Below are 23431 nucleotides of genomic sequence, written 5' to 3'. Positions count from 1 at the left end.
TATCAGATTGAGAAAACCCAAGTATCTGTCAGTAAGACTGGTAGGAGTGTAAAACAGTGCACAACCTTACTTGCAATAAATGGGCATTATATAGCAAATTTATGTCTATTTGTGGATCCAGTGATCCTAAATGTAACCTGGCACGCGGAAAAAACCTTACATAGACATTTGCTTATATTTAAAGAAGAAACAATATTAGAATAACCCAAAAATTAAGGGAAAGAGTAGGGAAGAACAGACAGAGACAGAAGTTAGACCTTTGTGTATTACCTTGAAAACAAGGTACTTATTTTTCACTTGGAAACTATAAATGCTTTACATAACCAAAAACAAAATAAAAAAGGGAATTTTTTAGCAGTCCAATGGTTAGGTCTCCACACTCTCATTACTGAGGGTCTGAATGAGGAACTAAGAAACCATAAGCCTCTTGGCATGCGCAAAAATAAAGAAAAATAAAACCCCAAAACTGAAGCAATTTCCCCAAATAAAAGAAAACACAGAAACAAAAAACTGTATATTAAGCTGGTGGCTTAACTACACATATAGAAATTATTTCAAGTGACATTATTTTTAAGTACATCATTGATGGAATATATCCTGAAGAAAAAAAATCCTCAAGGAAATCCCAAAAGTGGAGTAGTGATGTTATTAGCATCAATGTGGTCTTGTTATTTTGACAGATTTTATATTATATACCTCAATATATGTCAAGTAACTGTGTCTACAGAAAGATTTCCACCATAGATGAGATAAAAATACAAAATCAAATAAGTGAAAATAAAAAAGTTATCTTAGTGATATCTGATAGCTTTCTTTCATTCACAATTTGTTTTTATGAATTCTCATGTTTACAAAAATTACAATATGTATATCTTTCATTTTCTTAAAAAAAAAAAAAAAAAATTTACTTCCTATTTTATTCATTCAAGCCTAGATAGATATCATGACAATCTTGTAGCAATGATCATCCTTAGTATCTGAACTATGACCTTTAAATACCACTTGCTACAAAAAGGAAGCAAGACACCCTGAAAATAGTTAATTCTAGGTCTAGGTCAGAAAATATACCAAAAAAAAGCGCCCAAGAATCATGTCATATCCAAAAGGTAGGAAGCTCTCAACAAATACTCGGGTGATGTTAAAAAGACAGGCACCAAACTTAAAAGAGATTCCCACTGGTCAGGGACAACCTGAGTGTCAGAAAGAATAACTACAAAGGACTGAAACTTTTAATAAAAATAAATGTATGTAAATCCGTAATTTCCTAATGACACTGAAAACTTCGCACTAGTCTCCTTTTGAGGTTGCTAGGGAACCATGTCATTCTAAAAACTGAATGATAATAAGCAGGAATCAAACATTTATCTTGCTTTTAATATATATTTAAGAGTAAACAAACAGCTGATAAGGAAACGCTCTTTAATCTTCTTTACTGAAGAATCACGCCTAATACATAAAGAATGACACAATTACAAAGTCATCATTTTGCAGTTCCTAGTAAAATAAGAGATCTAGGTACTGTTCATCATGACTGCTTAAAAACCACTATGTGAAAGAATGATGAATAACATTATAATAATGGGTGGAACAGTCTGGTAACACTTGAGCTCACTTATCAATCTAAATTATCACTAAATGTAGGATAAACAGAATGAATCTCCCCATGTGAATCATTAGAGCATTAAATATTTTTCCCTAAAAACTGAACCCAATCTAGCAGTTTGTAAGAAACATGGAGGAAAAGAGGATAGAGATAACTTCTCTTTAATGAACAGATCAGTGTTCAGGAAAAAACCCGCATGCTGTGATTGTGACATTTTATTTTTTGATTGTGACATTTTAAATTGTGTCCTTCCCAAAAGTTAATGTAAGCATGTGATGACATGGCATATGACTAAATAGCACAATTACTTGCTGTTTGATCTTGGGCAGTTTATTTGTCTATACTGGAGTTTCTTCATCTGTCAAATGGAAATAATTCTTGACCTTATAGAGTTACAGCATTAAATAAGGTAATATATGTAAAGTGCATGGAACAATATTCAAGCATATATGATTTTTAATAAATTCTAAGATAATGGTAATTTTGATAAAAGAATAAGAAAAAGGGCCAGTGGTTTCTAAAAAGAAATGTTTCATGTATATAAAAATTGCTTGTAAGTTTTAATATTAATACTACTTTACTGTACTACTCATGCCACTGTATCAATTCTAATTAAACAGAAAAATATATATACACACAATTAGTTATATTAAGTTCTTCTCCTCTTACACAGATACTAACAAGATGACTTTCTTACCTTATCCAAAAGGTGTATTATCATTGGTACAAGATTGGCATCAATTACTGCCTGAACCTGCTGCTGATTTCCTGCAGTGATGTTAGAGAGGAACCACACTGCTTCCTGTAGAAAAAAACTCCTTTAATATTTCTTACTGAAAAATAAAATCTGCAGCTGAAGTAGGAAAAAGCATTCACTACCATGACCAAATGATTTTTACTATGGAATGAGTTTCATAATAAAAAATTTCAGCATCTGTATTTCCCTGTCCCCTTTTCTGTATTTTTCCTTGGACAAATTGCTAATGAAATAAACTAACCTTCTAAAAACTTCTTGAAAATGTTCCAAGCACTAAGACTATAAAGAAGCTTGGCTGAACAAATACTAAGAAATTGATGAACTCTAACAACCCAGCAGAGGTGATGGAATTCCAGTTGAGCTATTTCAAATCCTAAAAGATGATGCTGTGAAAGTGCTGCACTCGGTATGCCAGCAAATTTGGAAAATTCAGCAGCAGCCACAGGACTGGAAAAGGTCAGTTTTCAATATAATCCCAAAGAAAGGCAATGCCAAAGAATGCTCAAACTACCGCACAATTGCACTCATCTCACATGCTAGTAAAGTAATGCTCTAAATTCTCCAAGCCAGGCTTCAACAGTACGTGAACCGTGAACTTCCAGATGTTCAAGCTGGTTTTAGAAAAGGCAGAGGAACCAGAGATCAAATTGCCAACATCCGCCAGATCATCAAAAAAGCAAGAGAGTTCCAGAAAAAAACATCTATTTCTGCTTTATTGACTATGCCAAAGCCTTTGACTTTGTGCTGCTGCTGCTGCTAAGTCACTTCAGTCGTGTCCAACTCTGTGCGACCCCATAGATGGCAGCCCACCAGGCTCCCCCGTCCCTGGGATTCTCCAGGCAAGAACACTGGAGTGGGTTGCCATTTCCTTCTCCAATGCATGAAAGTGAAAAGTGAAAGTGAAGTCGCTCAGTCATGTCCGACTCTTAGCGACCCCATGGACTGCAGCCCACCAGGCTCCTCTGTCCATGGGACTTTCTAGGCAAGAGTACTGGAGTGGGGTGCCATTGCCTTCTCCATTGACTGTGTGGATCAAAACAAACTGGAAAATTCTGAAAGAGATGGGAATACCAGACCACTTGACCTGCCTCCCTGAGGAATCTGTATGCAGGTCAAAAAGCAACAGTTAGAACTGGACATGGAACAACAGACTGGTTCCAAATCGGGAAAGGAGTACATCAAGGCTGAATATTGTCACCCTGCTTATTTAACTTATATGCAGAGTACATCATGAGAAATGCTGGACTGGATGAAGCACAAGCTGGAATCAATATTGATGGGAGAAATATCAATAACCTCAGATACGCAGAAGATACCACCCTTAAGACAGAAAGTGAAGAACTAAAGAGCCTCTTGATGAAAGTGAAAGAGGAGAGTGAAAAAGTTGGCTTAAAACTCAACGTTCAAAAAACTAAGATAATGGCATCTGGTCCCTGCACTTCATGGCAAATAGCTGGGGAAACAGTGACAGACTTTGTTTTTTGGGGCTGTAAAATCACTGCAGGTGGTGAATGCAGCCATGAAATTAAAAGACACTTGCTCCTTAGAAGAAAAGCTATGACCAACCTAGACAGCATATTAAAAATCAGAGACATTACTTTGCTGACAAGGGTCTGTCTAGTCAAAGCTACGGTTTTTCCAGAAGTCATGTATGGATGTGAGAGTTGGACTATAAAGAAAGCTGAGCGCTGAAGAACTGATACTTTTGAACTGTGGTGTTGGAGAAGACTTTTGAGAGTCCCTTGGACTGCAAGGAGATCCACCCAGTTCATCCTAAAGGAAATCAATCCTGAATATTCATTGGAAGGACTGATGCTGAAGCTGGAACTTCAATACTCTGGCCACCTGATGCAAAGAACTGACTAATTTGAAAAGACCCTGATGCTGGATTGAAGGCAGGAGAAAAAGGGGACAACAGACGATGAGATGGATGGATGGCATCACCGACTCAATGGACATGAGTTTGAGTAGGCTCCAGGAGTTGATGATGGACAGGGAGGCCTGGCATGCTACAGTTCATGGGGTCGTAAAGAGTCAGACACGACTGAGCGACTGAACTGAATACAAACACAAATTTTATTTATTCCCTCTTCTATTCTGATCAAGAGACCTAGCCAAAATGGATGAGTATCTCAATTATTCATGATGATGAAAACACACAAAAATGAAACAACGGATTGTTTTTGTACACTTATTTGTAATATTCATTTACTGCACCACCTCAAAGATAAAACAGAATCAGATGTTCAACGGCTTTACTGATCTACCTCAATGATCTTTTTATGCTACCCTTTATACCACAATGGTGCTACTGCTACCAAGAGGATTACAAATCGCTTTTCCTCATAGAAAATAAAAGCAACTTGAAAACACAGAAAGAAATGAGACAAAAAAAAAAAAGAAATGAGACAAAATATCTGCCTAGTGTCCTATGTAGGATATTACTATAATTTATAAACTTAATAAATCTATTAAACATATCAATTTACTAAAGGAAACATTTTCTCTCTTTTAAAAAACTAGTAAACAAATTTTACTCCTAATGTGCAGAAGGCTCTTTTGGATCAGATCACAGGATCACGTTCAGTGAACCTGTCAGAGATTTTAAGGTGCTAGGCTACTTAGGTGAGCTGCTCCTGGGCTATAATCATAGGCAATGTTGTAATCAACAACCCATGCACTTCTACAACAGCCTCAGATGCACTCCAGTATCAGCATCACCAGTCAGTGCCCCCTTTTCATAGCCTCCACAAGCACACACACATGCACACGCACATACACACACTATCAGTTAAAAAATATTAAACTTAAGATTACTTAGATATTAAAATTTTCTAATCATACAACATTTAACACCCAATTATCTCTATTTCATCATTTCCAGGAGAGCCAAGTTTGCACTGTTTGCAACTGGTTTATTGTAAAAATGGAAAATCATGTACCAGTCCATATCATAAAGAGTAAAATATCTTAGTTTCTCGTAATGTCTAAATGACAGCTTATATTAACAATAAATATTAAAGATTCTCAACCATGTAATTTCATAAATGAAAATGACTTCTTCACATGCTATTTATTAAACAGTATTTAAAAATACTTACTTTATTAATTTTCTCTTTGGGATGTGTCAGAAGTGCAGGGAAGTGTGAAAGAGCATCACAGTTTAAAACTACTTGTGTTTGCTCATCAGTTCCAGTAACAATATTGCCTACAGCTCGAAGTGCTGCTGTCTGAAACATAAAAATATTTAATAAGATGATGCTGTTCTACAGGAATCACTCATTATACACAAAGGTGTATTAGGCAGACTATGAGAAATATCTTCATTCATTCATGGCAATCTATATTTTTGAGCAAGTTGTGTCAGACACTGATTTAGAAACAGAGGAGTGAATAGGTCAGATACAACCTCAGTTCTTAGGGAGCCTCCGTTACTATAAGAGTAAATGGTCAATAAACAAGTAAGTATGAAGGATAACTTTAGATAATAATTATGACCATAAAGAAAATAAGATAATACAGAAGTTTTGTGTGAACACGTTTTCAGTTTTCTTGGGCATACACCTGGGTGTGGAATTTCTGGGTCATATAATAACTGTCTAACTTTTCCAGGTACTGTCAAATTACATTCCAAAGAGGCTATACCATTTTACATTCTTACCAGTAATGTACAAGGATCATATTTTCTTTACATTCTTGCCAACACATGTTACTGTCTTTTGGATTATAGCAATCCTGGTGCGTATAAAGTAGTACTTCACTGTGGCTTTGATTTACATTACCTTAGTGACTAATGATGTTGAACATCTTATGTGCTTACTGACCATCTGTATGTCTTCTTTGGAAAACATTACTTTTTAAAAACCATTTAGAATTGGGTTGCCATTTTTTGTTGAGTTTTAAGAGTTTTTTATGTATTCTAGACACAAATCCTATTTCATATATGATCTGTGAATATCCCCTTCCATTGTGTGGGTTGTCTCTTCACTTTCTTGATGGTCTCTTTAGAAGTTTTAAATTTTGGAAGTCTAATTTGGGGGGCGGGGGGGCATTTTTTCTTTGGCTTCTAACTGTCAAATCTAAGAAACTACTGCCTAATTCAAGGTTATGAAGATTTATGCCTTGTAAGAGGTTTATATTTCCAGATGTTTCATAATACCTGTTTTCATTTAATAATAGCTGTGATTCATTTTTGAGTTTATTTTTTAAAAATATAGTGTGAAATAGGGATCCAACTTCATTCCTTTATATATATGGATATCCAGTAGCCTCAGAACCACTTGTTGAAAAGACTGTTTTTGCTCACTGAATTTTCTTGGCACCCTTGTTGAAAATCAACTGATCACAAATATATGAGTTTCTTTCTGGACTCTTGATTCTATTTCATTGATCTGTATGTCTATCCTTATACTAGAATCACAATTTTGTTTTCTCTAGCTTTGTAGTCAGGTTTTAAGTGAGAAGTCCCCAAACTTGACTCCTTTTTCAAGACTGTTTTGGCTATTTCTGGGTCCACTGTATTTTCAATATCGATTTTAACAAGAACTGCATTTAATCTGTAGATAATTTGGGGGACCATTACCACCCTAATACTGAATCTTTCAATCCACAAACATAGGTATCTTTCTACTTATTTAGGTCTTATTTAATTTCTTTCAAAAATGTTTTGTAGTGAGCCAGTTTCTTCAACTGGAGAATGCACTGGCGACCCACTCCAGTACTCTTGCCTGGAAAATCCCGTGGATGGAGGAGCCTGGTGGGCTGCAGTCCATGGGGTCGCAAAGAGTCGAACGCGACTGAGCGACTTCACTTTCCCTTTTCACTTTCATGCATTGGAGAAGGAAATGGCAACCCACTCCAGTGTTCTTGCCTGGAGAATCCCAGGGACGGGGGAGCCTGGTGGGCTGCCATCTATGGGGTCGCACAGAGTTGGACACGACTGACGTGACTTAGCAGCTTAGCAGCAGTTTCTTCAACAAATAAATTTAATAAGGGAAAGAATAAAGGAAGAGTAACAGAAACGTAAGGGCATGGCTACTAAATGTAATGTGCTGACCTTGTTTGAAGACCTACTGATTTGGTCAAGTTGTGGGAAAAAAAAGAGGCAAAAAGTAAAATTCAGATACTGATTGGATTTGAATGATTATTTCTAAAGTGCTCTTAACAGTACTGTGAATGTTAAAAAATAGGCTTACTTCTTACAGATGCAAGCTGGATGAAATTATACAATATCTGGGATTTGTGTCAAAGTAATCTGGAGGGGAAGTAGAAATATACAGGAAACCTACATAGTTCATTACATTATTCTTTCTACATGTCAAATTTATGGCATGAAAAATTAAAAAAGTTTTACAAAATCTGTATTAGTAATCAGGTAAGGTATAGAACATTAAATTTCTCTGAGAGCTGGCTAAAGTAAAAGTCTAAGCGCTATTTTCTCAAAGTCCAGTATTAAAAGTGAAGATGCATTCAGAAAAAAAAACAAAATGCAAACCAAAAACCTATACCAAGACATAAATACCACATTTAAGAAATGCAAACTTCATGATAAGAATTTAGTAGGAATATTTAAAATAGACTACAAATACCCCTAAATGACAAAGTATTCTATTAATCAATTATTTGTGAATTTAGCTAAGTGTTCCTTCTTTTCTTTAAAGTGCTTTAAATTTTAGAGATGGGTTTTCATTTTGATAGCATATGAAGAGCTTTTTAAAGCCCAGATTTCAAGGAAATATAGCAGATTTATTGAAACAAATTCTAAAAGTTGGGCAAGGGAAACCAATTTTTTTCTTTAAGCTTCACACACCTGATTTTATCATCTGGCCAAGGTTGATAAAGTGAATCTGGTTAACAGTTTTCCTTATGCTATTATTGTAGTTTATAGGTTCTTTGTCATTCTATGATTAAAGCACCCTATTTACCTCTGAAGGACAGGGAGATCTTGCTGCACCTCCCTTTACCACCGTTGTTTGACAGTTATTGCTTAAAACTGTGTGAACGTCTCACCTTCTCTTTATTAGCTTTTTCTAGATGCAGGTTATTTGGGATATTTCTATGGAAGGATTTTAAAATAATACAATAAAACAAAAATCAAAGAAAACGATTTTACATAACTGGAAGAATACAAGTTAGGAAGCCCCTAAGCAGCACATTTCAGTACAGAGCCTTTATCACAGTGCCAGTGACGCTGAGCATTAACTAAACTTGCCAGGTGCAGTGAAGAAGAGTAAAAAAGGACAGCTGTAGGGGGAAAAAAGAGTAGGAGAGTAAAAGAAGAAAAACAGGGAAAGTAGGAAACATAAAATCATCAATACTTGTTTCAGATGCTACCCAAGTTGCTTTAAGAACTGCCCTGCTCTACGTTAGAGATCAGTAATTTACAAAGAAGTCAACTTGGCTTTTTTTTCTGAAGGAAAAGGGATATTCTTGTAGTAATCATACCTCATTGTCTCCTTCTTTAAAATGGGGATATAATAATTCACTCTTTTCCATCACAGATATATTATTATTAGACTAAAAAATACTTTAAACTATTGATATTATCCATATTCGAATGTCATGTTTAAAGCAGATAGTAGCATGTTATTAATATAAAACTCACCTGCACTTTAACTTCCTGGTGGCTGAGAAGAGGAACCAAATGAGGGACTATTCCAGAGTCTATTACCATCTGTATCTGTTCGTTGCCAGCATCAGTAAGGTAAGAGAGGGCCCAGACTGTATCTACCAATATCTAATGAATAAAAACAATTAAAATAATCCTTGAATATTTTCTCATTTCAAAAAATGTTAACCATATGGACTAACCTCTGATTGTTCTACCATCTTCTTTCTTGTTTGCTCTCACTTAAAATCACTGGAATGTTAGCCTTCTCTATTATACTAAGCACCGTCAACTATGAATGTCTGTATCAAGTATGTTCATGTTCCAGTCATAGTTAGGATATTTAGGTTAATTATGATCCCAATCACTAATAGCCACTCCTCAATCACAAAGATACAAATATACTATGTAGCACATAAAATATGAGAAAAAGACATTCTCTTTCCCAATGCTCAGATGGAGGGATAATAGGCCCAAGGACATTGTGATAAATGTATACAGTTGGAAAGAGTATATGTATCCAACATTATATGTATATGTATCCACTTTAAAAATATCTGGGGTAGGTGAATATACTCAAGGTGTTCTCACATCAGTACCACGTTGGCTGGTCTAAAGCCAACACTCCAGTATTAGGGTTATAGTACTTTCATCTTTTCCAACCAGTTTGCTTTACTTTGTAAAACCAGAGGCAATTTCCCAGAAGTCTCCCACAGCTACAGATAAAGACATTAAAAGTAACCACAGGTCAGCCTATGAGATCTATAATCAAAAAACATGTTCTAGTTTAAAAAAACAAAACAATGAATCAACCAACCAAACTATAATTTACATCAGCTGCCAAAACTACTTTTTTAAAAAAGCTCATGTAATTAACTTATTATGATTATATTTCAAAGTACAACAGGCCACTGTGTTTCATCTTTGTATGTTAAGTCCTAATTAGAAGTTATGGCAAAACAAAGTATGAAAAACAACTGTTAAGCTGCTAAATAATGCAATTATTGACAAAGATACAGTAATAAATTATGTTTGAAACTTTACTTTCAAAGCCTTTCTAGAATATGAACTCTATGAACCTTTAGATTCTAAATCAATGGTATATTTATAACATCCAAGAAGCCCCCAGAAGAAAACAGCACTTTGTCATTTTTCCTTTCAGAAATTCAAGAAAGAACTATGGATATTTTTTAATGTAAAAAGAAGACATTGAATGAAAAAATTCACACACATAAGTATCAAAACAAGTGAGACAACTAAATTTCAACTCACAAAAGTAACTTCATATGCACTTTTTGTGTCAGCAAAGTTAAGTCTATGGATAAGTTTACTAATTACAACTCTCGTGTAATTTCAATATTTCACTTATGGTTTGTGGAAACAGTTTCGTTATTTTAGTTATTTTTACTTCTTTGATGGCCTGATTTAAGAACTTGCTCCTAAGTGTTAACCAAAGAAGATTTTAATTTTAGTAAACATTATTATTTAGCAAACAATATCACTAATGCTAGTAAAAAAAGAACAATGCGAACTGGTTTAGGAAATTCAAGATAACATCAAGAGTAAGAAAAATGGAGTTACAATCTCAAATGGATTGGGGTAAACAAGTGGAAAGAACACAATACAGCTCTGAAAATAAGGTCAACCAAGATATCTGATTTTTCCAGTAGACTTACAAACTTTGAGATTAATCTTTCTTGGAAATCTTTTAAAATAAAATATGAAAAATTTGACTATAAAAAGCCAAAACCAAAATTTGCTTACGTGTGTTTTCTGTTTGCTTTTAAAGAGCTTAGACTATTTGGAGCTATTAAAAATATCTTTAGAGCAAAGATCATGTTCCTCTATGAATGTCAAACACATAATATAATTCTAACTTAACGTAGTATAATTTGAAGTTTAAGTTGTTCCATATCTTTAGAGAGATCTTGGTAAAAAGGTATTACTACGTAAGAAACTGAAGAAATGAAGCAGTTTGTCACACACTGATCATACCAAACTGTGTTTTTAAAAACTACACGTTTCTGATGGTTGCTATGCATTTTGTTCATGTGATTTCCTTTTACCCATAACATGTCTAGCTCCTCTAACACAGGAAGGCTAGATTGACTTTATAAGCAGTTAGATCTGTTTCCTACTCATTCATTCTTCCTGAGTTGCTTTTTCCATTGCTGTGTTAGAAAGAATGAGTAGGATATATTTATTATGTTTAAAATCTAGTTTGCACTGATTTTTTTTCCCCTGTTGTTTGGATACTCAAGAATTATCTTTATACCAAGTGAGGCCATTAGCAAAGTCACTATAAATGAATTAACAGAGTAATAATGAAATTAAAGAGCAACTGACGTTTATGGTCTGGTGTAAGAATGGTACATGAATGCAAATGCACGCATAAAGGCACACACACTTTTTTTACCTTTCAAAAAATAATACCACTAGGCGTATGTGTTCTCTCACGGGCCAGCTGTCAGAATGAGCTTCCATAAAAAGATTATGAACAGTCAAAGCTATAATCTTAGTGAGAGCTTACTAACTGGCAACTTTAACAACTTCTAATGTCAGTTTTCGCAAAAAAAAATACATAATATATGCACACACATTACTGCCCAGACCAAAATAAAAGGCTTGATTTCACTTGAAATTTACATTTTGTGATATGGGTAAACACAGAGTAAATACAAAAATACCAAACTACGTATAACAGTTCTTGAACTAGGGTGAAGCCTTAAATATATATACACATAAAAATATATGATGGAAAGCATTTACTCACATTTACGTCCGTGTGGTGAATTAAAACACAAAGAGCTGGAAGAATCTAAAGAGGGAGAAATATATAGATTTTAAAATATACATAGATAAAAATATACACATAATAATATCTACTTTAGTTTTTTAAAAAAATACAAAAAACACTTGTTACCTCCTGAATGGTTTCCATTGGGGGTGGTGGGTCTTTGTGGCGACATAGGTTGACCATAACCCAAGTAACATTTCTTAAGAATGTTATAGGAATAGATGGACTTATGAAGGAAAGTAAAGGTTTCACAACTCCAAGACTTATGACATAATCTCTACACTGTGGCCCATCACCTGTAGGAAGGAAGATTTATTAATACAATAAGTAATTCAGAAAACATAAAGCACTGGGTTCAATATGCTGCTTATTCTACTTGAACCATATATTTTGATATATGCAGCAGTTTTAGACAATAATAACCTAGCTCACATTTTAGGTCTTTGAGCCAAGAGATGTAACATAAGGTACTAAGACTTCCCTTGCACATTATTCATGTATTCAGGTTTATATGCTGCTCACCTATAAAATGTTTTTATGGCATCTAAATGCCAGAAGCCTAAATAAGGTTTTCAAGTACTTTGTGAACAGAGAATTGTTGCTTTTTGTCTTCTCTCTCAATGGTACTCTAAAAAACCTTCATGTTATAAAAAGAAATATGGGAATACCATTACAGAGAAAAATATCTAGAATTTATACTGATGACCTGAACGTCAAAGCACAGACAGTATATTAACTTTATATATTTAAACTATGTAAACTATGTCTACAGCATTTGAAGATAAAATATTTGTTCTTTTTGTATCCATTTATTATATAATGTCACTAGAATTAAAAACCAGAGATCAAGATGTGGTATTAAAAGTTATAAATCTAAAATTTGATATAAAGTAAGGGACTCTGGATATACAAACGATAGCATTCCTAACAGCAATATATTGTATGCCGAGAACAGTTTATAGGGAAATCTGCCCATTTGAAAACTCACAACTGTGGGGCACTAACCATACTTCACCTTCCATCTTGGCCCCCAAAAGGGTAATAAAGAAGAGCTTTATCAGAGCAAGGCTGATTACTTCCACGCAAAAAAAAAATCTGTGGCAAAAATAACTTTTAATATAATGGTACACAATACAGTTCAGACCCCAGATTTTTTCCATTCTCCAGCTTTTTTAATTTTTGAGTTTGCGTAAACTTAATGTTGTAGTTAAAAAACAAATTCCTGAAATACTGGAGCTGTCTTTAATTATTCTTCTTGCAATTATTTATCAGAGAAAACCAGAAAGGTATGGTAATCACGGTGGTCAACATTTAACAAGGCTGTCTATATGACAGTCATATAGACACCTGTATGATGATGACTTCATGATAATAGTGGACAACATTACTATATTTTACTGTACTAAAATCTATGAGATATAAAAATTTTCAACTTAAGATTCCTCTCAGAACTGCTATTGTAGAGAAAAAGTTTGGTTTAAGTTTTACCACCTCCTTTTTTCTTAATATTTCCTAGGACAGTTAAGAGAGTTGAGGAATAAAATGGACCTCACTGTAATGAAGGAGGATGAGGAAAATACCTAAATCATACACATATTTTGTAATTATTCAAATAACTAAGAGCTGACTATATAAAAAGAGATATAATGGCATAAGCAACAAAATGTTCCTTCTGTTTACTATGTGTTTACACTTAAACAGCTGTAATTTCTGTAAAATAGTTCATAAACACTAGAACTGAAAACGGCAAGCTGCTTTTCCTTTTCAACTCCTAGTAGGCATTTGTACTACACAGTACATGATCACAACAACTGCTGGACTAGAATTATGAGTTTTAGACAAACCTATGATATTTCCCAGGGCCCACACTGCTTGCTCACAGACATTCTGATGAGGTGAATGGAGAAGCCTCAGGAAAAGTGGCACAGCATCTGAAGGAAGAAAACACATGCTATCATTTAAGTCTGAAAATATTATTATATATTAGATTTTTTTAAAATTGAAAAAAAAAAGTTGTCAATACTGTAAACTGAAAACTGAACTTCTTTGCTGAAATTCCAAAAGAAATGAGTCTATCAAAAAAATATACATATAGAAAATAAATTCTCATTAAATGATTTTCATTAGAATAACAGTAGTACAAAATTTCTGAGGAGCAGACAAAACTGTCACCATCAAAATGACAGCTTCAACATATAGACAAATATCAAATTAAGTGGATAAAACTTTATTCATAATTAAACCTGGATTTAAATTAAAAAAATTCCTTATAGAGTAAGTATTATCTTCAAATTTGAAGAAAAACTCTCCAATAATTAAAATAACTTTTGAATATAGAAATGTAAAATAGTATATCACATGGGTCTTTAACCTGGCCACATGAGACATTTTGAATCAGAAAATGCTTCTGTTACTTAACAACAAGGAAATACAGAGGGACATTTAACAGAAGAATACTACACTGAATACATGATTCTTCCATTTCTTTTCCTTCTGATATTGTTTTGAAAAATGCTACTTTTAAGTACATAGAGATCAGTCAGGTATACTTAGGTGTGTGTTAGTCATTCAGTTGTGTCTGACTCTGTGTGACCCTATGAACTGTAGCCTGCCAGGCTCCTCTGTTCATAGAATTCTCCAGGCAAGAATACTGGAGTGGGTTGCCATTTCCTTTTCCAAGGGATCTTCCCAACCCAGGGATCGAACCTGCGTCTCCTGCATTGGCAGGTGGATTCTTTACCACTGAGCCACCTGGGAAGCCCTTAGACAAGAATACTGCTTATATATTTCAAGGGGATTTTCAAAGTACCTTCTCAAACTCATGAATTTCTTTGTTTAGTGTGTGCTAAGTCACTTCATTCGTGTCCAGCTATCTGCAACCCTACTGACCATAGCCCATCAGGCTCCTCTGTCCATTGAGTTCTCCGGCCAAGAATATTGGAGTGGGTTGTCATTCCCTTCTCCAGGGGATCTTCCCAACCCAGGGATCAAACCTGTGTCTCTACTGTTTCCTGCATTGGTAGGTGGGTTCTTTACCACTAGCACCACCTGGGAAGCAGAATGAAATAATACTCATGGACATCTCAAGTTACAATAACATAACTCAGTGATTATTTCCTACCTACATTTGTTGGAACATAAACAACCAATCCTATAATAACAATGAAAAAAAAATTCAAGCCATTCTCTCAAAGGGCTACTTTATAAAATAGAACATGTCACTCACTGGGATAAGATGATCAAAGTAACATACTTAAGTTGGCTTATTTCAACTGCCTTATGTGTTACTGAATTCAAAGTAATTATTTTATAATTTAATAGCTCTATTCTTTCAGAAAAAGCACTAAGTGTTTTAAATAACATGTTTTTGGAAAATTACAATTTTGTTTCTTAATAACCAACTTACTAGACTGAACTACTGCTTGAGTTTGTTCAGAGGTTCCAGATGCAATGTTTGTCAAAGCCCATGCCGCTTCAAACTGTAAAGAAGGACTACAAAAAAAAAAAACAAATTGTTTTAAACAGCAGGCATTTCTATATTGGCCCAAAATATCTACCAACCACTCCTCCCTTCCAGCATTTTAAAAGTATTAAATATTTTGATGTAAAAGATCTATATACCCAGTATTTTTTAACTTCCAATGACCATTTAAAATATCTCTTTGGTATAAAAAGCATATAACCCTCTCAAGGTGTCCTTATTTTTATTAAGAACTCTTTATTAAGATACCTGCACATTACTAACTAAACAGCTTTCTCAAGTAATTATCTGGATAAACTAGATCTTACTAATTTTCAAAGCTTAAAGGCTAACTAAATTCACTTGCAAGTTCCCGTTTGATCTTTATCTTCTCTTAGGGTAAACATATCTTATATTGTTTTTCACGTTGGCTTTTCAACTCCATCTTATAGCCCTTTTTTTTTTTCGTTGAAGATCTAATTAACTACTAAGAAAATGTTGTCTTCTGCAAAGGACACACTGTAAATTATTTCTTAAAAGAATGTACTTACTTGTCATCTCTTTCAAGACAATGGACTAAAATAGGCAATATTCCAGATTTTATTAAGTCATCAATTGGTGGGTTTCGATCACTGGACAAAAGCTTCCTATAAGAGATATACATACTCCTTATGAAACTTAATGAAACATAATTAAATTCAAATTAATGTTTGATTACAATAACCTGAATATGTGCCACACTCTTCTTGAAAGTTACTTTTAAATTTTATATAATGCAATTTTCTCTATTATAAAAAGATTTATAAATTCACAGAAATTATTACTAATTAGGAAAAATGGTAGACATGAATCATTAGACATAGTTCTAACAACCATAAAGACATGAACACTTTACCACTTCTTTTAAGTTAGGACAAAAGTGTGTAGGATGCTGGTACAAGTTTATAGCTGATACCAGTTTCCAATTCTTTATCCTACTCTATACACTAAATTAAAGACCATAAAAGGTCAACCATTCTCAACAACTAAAGGAAATGTTATTCCCATATATAAACCAAGTGATAGCTGCTAATTTACTATCTTATCAATGTAAACTCCTTGACTGAGCTTTGTAACATTCCACAAACTGACTCCATTTTATTTGTCTAACTAATTCTCTGTAATTCAAGGATCAGTTGTCTGTCCCAACATTTCAATCTAATTTGCAGGCCCTTTAAATCCTATTTCCCACACTCGGAATGCTCTCTTTTCTGTCTAGGCAAACTCTATCTATATAACCTGTGTGTGTATGCTTAGTTGCTCAGTTGTGTCTGACTCTTTACAACCCCATGGACTGTAGGCCACCAGGCTCCTCTTGTCCATGGGGAGAGCTCCAGGCAAGAATACTGGAGTGGGTTGCCGTGCCCTCCTTCAGGGGATCTTTCCAGCCCAGGTCTCCTGCACTGCAGGCAGATTCTTGACCGTCTGAGCTGCTCTCTCTAAATTCCAAGAATATCTACATGGCATACAGCCATACTTACTGTTGAGCATCACTATTTTTTATATAGTTTTGCCTTCCCAATTAGCTTCTAAACTTCCTACAGAGCAACAATTATTCCACATGCCTCCTCACAGTATTTTCCATAATATATGGCACAATTCTTTACACAAAATAGGATATAAGCCAGTCTTTAACCCAGTCTTTGTTAATCAAGGTTTCAAATTTGATAAAAGAAAACTTTTTTACTACTTCACTGAGGACATTCTTAAAGAGAAATGATGTTTTTTCTTGGATTACAAAATGGTATATACCATATATACAATGTATCATTAGTTTGGTGACACTGTTTTGGTTTGTGCTAAGGTGCCAGTTAATTTACCCAGCCAATTTTGCAACATCAATGTGAATGCTAACACAATTTTTAAAATGGCAAATAAAGTCTTATTCTTTTTTAGAATTATTGTGAAAATAAAAGCCCCTAAAGTTATCTCAGGATCTCCTAGGGATCCACACACTGTATTTTCAGATACCCTGCCTTAGGACTTTCATTATCTTGCAGAACTCATGTTGAGAAGAGCTGCTCCAATATTTTAATTAACACTGACAATGGTGAGCATAATGTATTAATTTCTTAATCATTCTTCCTATTAACATTAATTTGCTGAGATATGAAGATTTCTGTGACTTTCTTCCTATATTAACTAAGACCTTTCTAATAAGTTCTTTAACCTGTAGAGGACAACACTGTAATCTTATAATTTCCTTATCGGTTCTAGGCCATATACAGTGAATATACAAAAGTAGCAAAGTCTAATAAACATAAAAGGGACTCAAAAGCACTGGATAAGATATTATATGAAGATGTGAAGTCTTTTTCCACTTTAACATTTTATAACAAGTTAATTTCTTGCTTAAGTGTCTCTTTCCTACTGATAATTAGAACATAGGGTATTATTCTTAGATATATAAAAAAACAAAGAAACCACTATATTGTACTATGATACAACCATGTCTTCCCCAAGCTATTTATTAATACAAATGTCTCAGTAGTTAAGTTTCTCTGGCTTTTCCTTTGAAATATGAGTGCACAGGTTTTACAACAGAAATATGTAAAATGATAAGTAGGAGTTTCTGTAGTCCTAAATCTTAACATCTTGCAGCCTGTACATGCTGTTTAGTTCAGTTCAGTTCAGTCGCTCAGTCGTGTCCAACTCTTTGTGACCCCATGAATTGCAGCACGCCAGGCCTCCCTGTCCATCACCAACTCCTGGAGTTCACTCAAACTCATGTCCATTGAGTTGGTGATGCCATCCAGCCATCTTATCCTCTGTCGTCCCCTTCTCCTCCTGCCCCCAATCCCTCCCAGCATCAGAGTCTTTTCCAATGAGTCAACTCTTCACATGAGGTGGCCAAAGTATTGGAGTTTCAGCTTTCACATCGGTCCTTCCAAAGAAATCCCAGGGTTGATCTCCTTCAGAATGGACTGGTTGGACCTCCTTGCAGTCCAAGGGACTCTCAAGAGTCTTCTCCAACACCACAGTTGAAAAGCATCAATTCTTCAGCATTCAGCTTTCTTCACAGTCCAACTTTCACCCCCATATATGACCACTGGAAAAACCATAGCCTCGACTAGAAAGACCTTTGTTGGCAAAGTAATGTCTCTGCTTTTCAATATGCTCTCTAGGTTGGTTATAACTTTCCAAGGAGTAAGCATCTTTTAAAGCTTTAATTCAACTTATCGTTTGATCAATATGAAAATTGTGAGAAGAATCAGCTACCCGAGCAGGAGCTGAAGAATCTGACTTTTAATAAAATTAAACCTATTATTCATTAAAGAATGAAAAGTTTTACAATGTTTTTCTATTAGTCTATAGCAATAACATGTCAAATCAACCTTTCTCCAGTGTTTGCACATTTTAAATGTACATTAAAGTTTCTGGTTTTTAGTGAATTAGAAATTTGCTAATTTTAATATTCTAAATTAGAGAATAATCTTAGAGAATAATTTTTAAAATAAATTCATTAGGTCTATGACTATTTTTTATTGTTTGTCATCAAAGTTAATAAGAAACAGGACTACTATATAGTAAAAACCCAAACCTAAGTTACAAACATTAAATATGTCCTTAACTTACCTAGCAGCTTGAACTGCACTTAATTGAATTCCTTGGTTATCACTTGAAGCATTCTATAAAAAACCAAACAATTTTTGATGCAGATACACAATAATTAGTTGACAAGTACAAGAAATATGAATGAGGGTGGGGGAGGGGAAATCAACTTACTTGAACTATAGCTTCTAGAGAGGTATTTTGCTAGGAAAAAGTTAGAGAAAATTAAGTTAAAAATTCACCTTGTAATTCTGTATTTATGTAAAAATCACAGAATTTTTAAATTACCAGAATAACAATAACTTACCACTCTATAATCGCCATCTATGTCAGAGTCTTCACAGATATCTTCATGTGGTACATTCCTCCTCTTTAAGAGATGTTCATCTCTTTTATTCTTAAAAAAATACAACTTCAGTTAAATTTTTAAAAGCTAAGTAGTTTCACATAAAAATTAGACAATCCTGTGCCTACAAAAAAATACAAAGTGACTTTTAAAAGTAAAATGCAAATGCAGACAATTAAACCAAATTGTGAATTAAACAGGTAAGCAACACCTATTTGAGCCCCAAACTCCAAACACTACATTTTTAATGAACTGTGAACAATGTAAAAACAAACTAAAAAAAAAAAAAAAAAAACTAATTTGATTAAAAAAGATAAGAGTAGAGTTTAAGCCAGGACCAAACAAACATACGTATTTATTTAAAAGTACTGAACCATTTTATACATCATCTGGGAGCTTCTCTTTATCACCTAAAAGCAAAGTCAAAGCAAAAGTTGGGCAGTTCAAAAATCAGACAAAAATTAACAATGTCTTACAAAAATTAAGGGTCACTTGAATTTCACTAAAATGTTCAGGATGAATTTTAAAATATATTCTCAACTAACCTACTTTAATACTTGAAAAGTTGATGAAATTTTTAAATACCAAGCTCCTTTTATGGAGTAATTATTGTAAATAGCAGAACTATTTAGTATAACCATGACATACACTTTATATAAACCATTTAAAATTACAGAAGAAAAAACCATCAGATAATATGTTTACCTTTATTTTAGATACTTGACAAAATGCACCTTGCCAATAGTTGTCAAATTTAGTCAATATCTCCATTTTCAAAGAAAAAAGAAATGCTCATTTAAGCACTTGAGATTCATATACATTTGCTAATTTCTCTATATATGGCTGCTGTAATTATACTTGAAAGTACACAATATTAATCAGACTCACCTTTCTTAATTCAACTACAACTTCATTTCGTTGTCTTCTCATGGTCTGAAAGAAATTAAAGAAAATTGTTTTTAAAAAATCACCTCAAATTCCATCACCCAGAGAAAACTGCTATTACCATTTTGATGTACACCCCTAATCTTTTCTTCTAGTCATATATATACATAAAGTCATATTTTACTCCTAATAAAGATTATATGATGATTTCCTATCTTCACTTCATATTCACATTCTTAAATACTGAAAATCTCTTTGAAATTACTACTGGAACTATAATATTGGATATATCATAAAAGTTTAAAACTGTAACATAGGAATTATTAAAAACACAAAGGTACAAAGAATAATCCATAATCTCACTTCTTGTAAGAATTCCCTATTTAAAAAGTAATATATGTACAAGGTTAGTAAACGGAATTGCTTTAAAAAAGGGGGGTGGGGGAGGGGGCGAAAACCTTGCTGACAATTCACAGCCTCTTTCTTTAAAGATAAACATAGCTAGGTTTACTATGATTCTGATACACTTATTCTGTTCTTTACCTTATTTTTATTTATTTTATTTAAAGATCTGGAAGACCTTTCATGATGGTATATGCAGATCTATTTTATTCTTCCTAAGGAGCACATAATTATTCTATCACATACTGTAACCATTCTGTTTTTTAACCTGTTTTTCTCACTTTAAAGTTACCTAACACATGGATACATGGATACATGTAAAACATTCAGACATTCAGAAACGATACCAGTTCATATTATGTACAGGACCACCTCATTCTTTCTAATAACTGCATATGCCAAGACATATTAAGTGGAGCGAGCAATTCATGAAGTAATACTTAGAATGTCTAATAAATACATCAAATGTATCTGAAACCGAAACTTTTAATCTTTAACAAACATATGTTCTACCCCATCTCACATGGTTCATATGAGGGTTAGATTATGAGTTCTTTTACTCTTAGTATTTTTGTATTTTTATAAGCCTTATGTTACTGTTTTAAAAATTTGCAATATATCCAATATTCCAGGTCTATTAATAATTTCAAAGAGAATTTCAGCAAATGGCAACTCCATCCTTCCAGTTGCACAGATCAAATTATATATTAAAGCCAACCCTAATTCTTCCTTTTCTCTCATATTACACACTTGATTTGTTAGCAAAGCATATTGCTTCAATCATCAAAACTTATCTGAAATACAACTACATATGATGATTTCTCTGCCACTCTCTGACCCAACTCACCATTCTCTCTCCACTAGATAACTGCAAAAGCCTCCTAACTTGCATCCCTCTCTCTGTTCTTGCTCTCCATCTTTCTTCCAGTCCATTATTATCACAGCAACCAAAGTAATCCTCATAGGGAGTCTTAATCTTTGTGTGCCATAGACTTGTCAGCCCAGTGCAATCAATGGCTACCTTCTCAGACTGTTGCTGTTAGTTGCTAAGTCGTGTCTGACTCTTTATGACCCTATGAACTGTGCCAGGCTTTCTTGTCCTGTATCTCCTGGAGTTTGCTCAAATTCACATCCATTGAGTTGGTGAGGCAATCCAATGAACTCATTCTCTGTTGCCCCCTTCTCCTTCTGCTTTCAATATTTCCCAGCATCAGGGGCTTTTCTTTTGAGTTGGATCTTGGCATCAGGTGGCCAAAGTATAAGAGTTTCAGCATCAGTCCTTCCAATGGATATTCAGGACTGATTTATTTTAGGACTGACAGTCTGATCTCCTTGTAGTCCAAGAGACTTTCAAAAGTCTTTTTCAGCACCACAATTAAAAAGCATCAATTCTTCAGTGCTCAGCCTTCTTTATGGTCTAATAACGCTCACATCCGTACACAACTACTGGAAAAACCACAGCTTTGACTATACAGATCTTTGCTGGCAAAGTGATGTCTTTGGTTTTTAACACACTGTATAGGTTTATCATAGCTTTTCCTCCAAGAAGCAAGTGTCTTTTAATTTCATGGCTACAGTCACCAGTAATTCTGGAGCCCAAGAAAATAAAATCAGTCACTATTTTCATTGCTTCTTCATCTTCTTGCCATGAAGTGATGGGACCGGATGCCATGATCTTAGCTTTTTTCAAAAAGCTAATGTTGAGTTTTCTTTTTTTTTTTTTAATATAAATGTATTTATTTTAATTGGAGGCTAATGTTGAGTTTTAAGCCAGCTACTTCACTCTCCTTTCACCCTTATCAAGAGGCTCTTTAGTTCCTCTTTGCTTCCTGCCATAAGGGTGGTGTCATCTGCATATCTGAGGTTGTTGATATTTCTCCCAGCAATCTTGATTCCAGTTTGTGCTTCATCCAGCCCAGCATTTCACATGATGTACTCTGCATAGAAGTTAAATAAGCAGGGTGACAATATACAGCCTTGACATACTCCTTCCCCAATTATGAACCAGTCTGTTGTTCCATGTCCGGTTTTAACTGTTGCTTCTTGACCTGCACACAGGTTTCGCAGGAGGCAGGTCAGGTGGTCTGGTATTCCCATTTCACAGTTTGTTGTGATCCACACAGTCAAAGGCTTTGTGGAGTCAATGAAACAGAAGTAGATGTTTTTCTGGAATTCTCTTGCCTTTTCTATGACCCAATAGATGTTGGCAATTTGATCTCTAGTTCCTCTGCCTTTTCTAAACCCAGCTTGTTCATCTGAAAGTGCTCGATTCATGTACTACTGAAGCCTAGCTTGAAGAATTTTGAGCATTATCTTGCTAACATATAAAGTGAGCGCAATCATACAGTATTGCCCTTCTTTGGGACTGGAATGAAAACTCACGTTTTCCAGTCCTGTGGCCACTGCTGAGTTCTCCAAATTTGCTGACATACTGAGTGCAGCATGTCATTAAATCATCTTTTAAGATATTAAAATAGCTCAACTGGAATTCCATCACCTCCACTAGCTTTGTAGAAATGCTTCCTAAGGTTCACTTGACTTCACACTCTAGGATGTCTGGCTCCAGATGAGTGACAACACCATTGTGATTATATGCGTCACTAAGACCTTTTTTTGTATAGTTCTTCTGTGTATTCTTGCCATCTCTTCTTAATCTCTTCTCCCGTTCTCCTTTATTGCGCTCATCTTTGCATGAAAATGTTCCCTTGGTAACTCCAATTTTCTTAAAGAGATCTCTAGCCTTTCCTTTTCTATTGTTTTCCTCTATTTCTTTGCACTGTTTACTTAAGGCTTTCTTATCCCTTCCTGCTATTCTCTGGAACTCAGACAGTGGTTTTAAATATAGAAATGAAATATGGACTATTACCAAAAAAGCCAATTAAATGTATTGTTCCCAAAATATAGAAAACATGAAACAACAAACTGTAATACATATGCTTCATTGTCATATTAAATGGAACCTAGCAGTTCCATAATAATTACT

At 34.3% G+C, this 23431-nt stretch overlaps 1 protein-coding gene and 1 non-coding gene across 2 annotated transcripts in view; both read right to left on the bottom strand.

The window, feature by feature from the left end:
* The window catches only part of KPNA4 (karyopherin subunit alpha 4), a 62117-nt gene that overhangs the window by 11345 nt on the left and 27341 nt on the right, over positions 1-23431 (bottom strand). The window contains exons 2-13 of the mRNA XM_061417179.1: positions 20050-20094; positions 19123-19212; positions 18990-19019; positions 18840-18892; positions 15776-15871; positions 15171-15256; positions 13609-13695; positions 11891-12060; positions 11741-11785; positions 8965-9096; positions 5462-5590; positions 2301-2405 (exon numbers count right to left, since the gene is read on the bottom strand). Of these exons, the coding sequence (XP_061273163.1) occupies positions 2301-2405; positions 5462-5590; positions 8965-9096; positions 11741-11785; positions 11891-12060; positions 13609-13695; positions 15171-15256; positions 15776-15871; positions 18840-18892; positions 18990-19019; positions 19123-19212; positions 20050-20094 (1068 nt within the window). The remainder of the gene's footprint in view (positions 1-2300; positions 2406-5461; positions 5591-8964; positions 9097-11740; positions 11786-11890; positions 12061-13608; positions 13696-15170; positions 15257-15775; positions 15872-18839; positions 18893-18989; positions 19020-19122; positions 19213-20049; positions 20095-23431) is intronic.
* On the bottom strand, positions 4920-5243 carry LOC133255409 (small Cajal body-specific RNA 7). The gene has a single exon (XR_009738933.1). It is a non-coding gene; the product is annotated as a small Cajal body-specific RNA 7 (non-coding RNA).

Source organism: Bos javanicus, chromosome 1, assembly GCF_032452875.1.
Source record: "Bos javanicus breed banteng chromosome 1, ARS-OSU_banteng_1.0, whole genome shotgun sequence".
Taxonomy (NCBI): Eukaryota; Metazoa; Chordata; class Mammalia; order Artiodactyla; family Bovidae; genus Bos; species Bos javanicus.
This window is presented reverse-complemented; position numbering and strand designations above follow the sequence as displayed.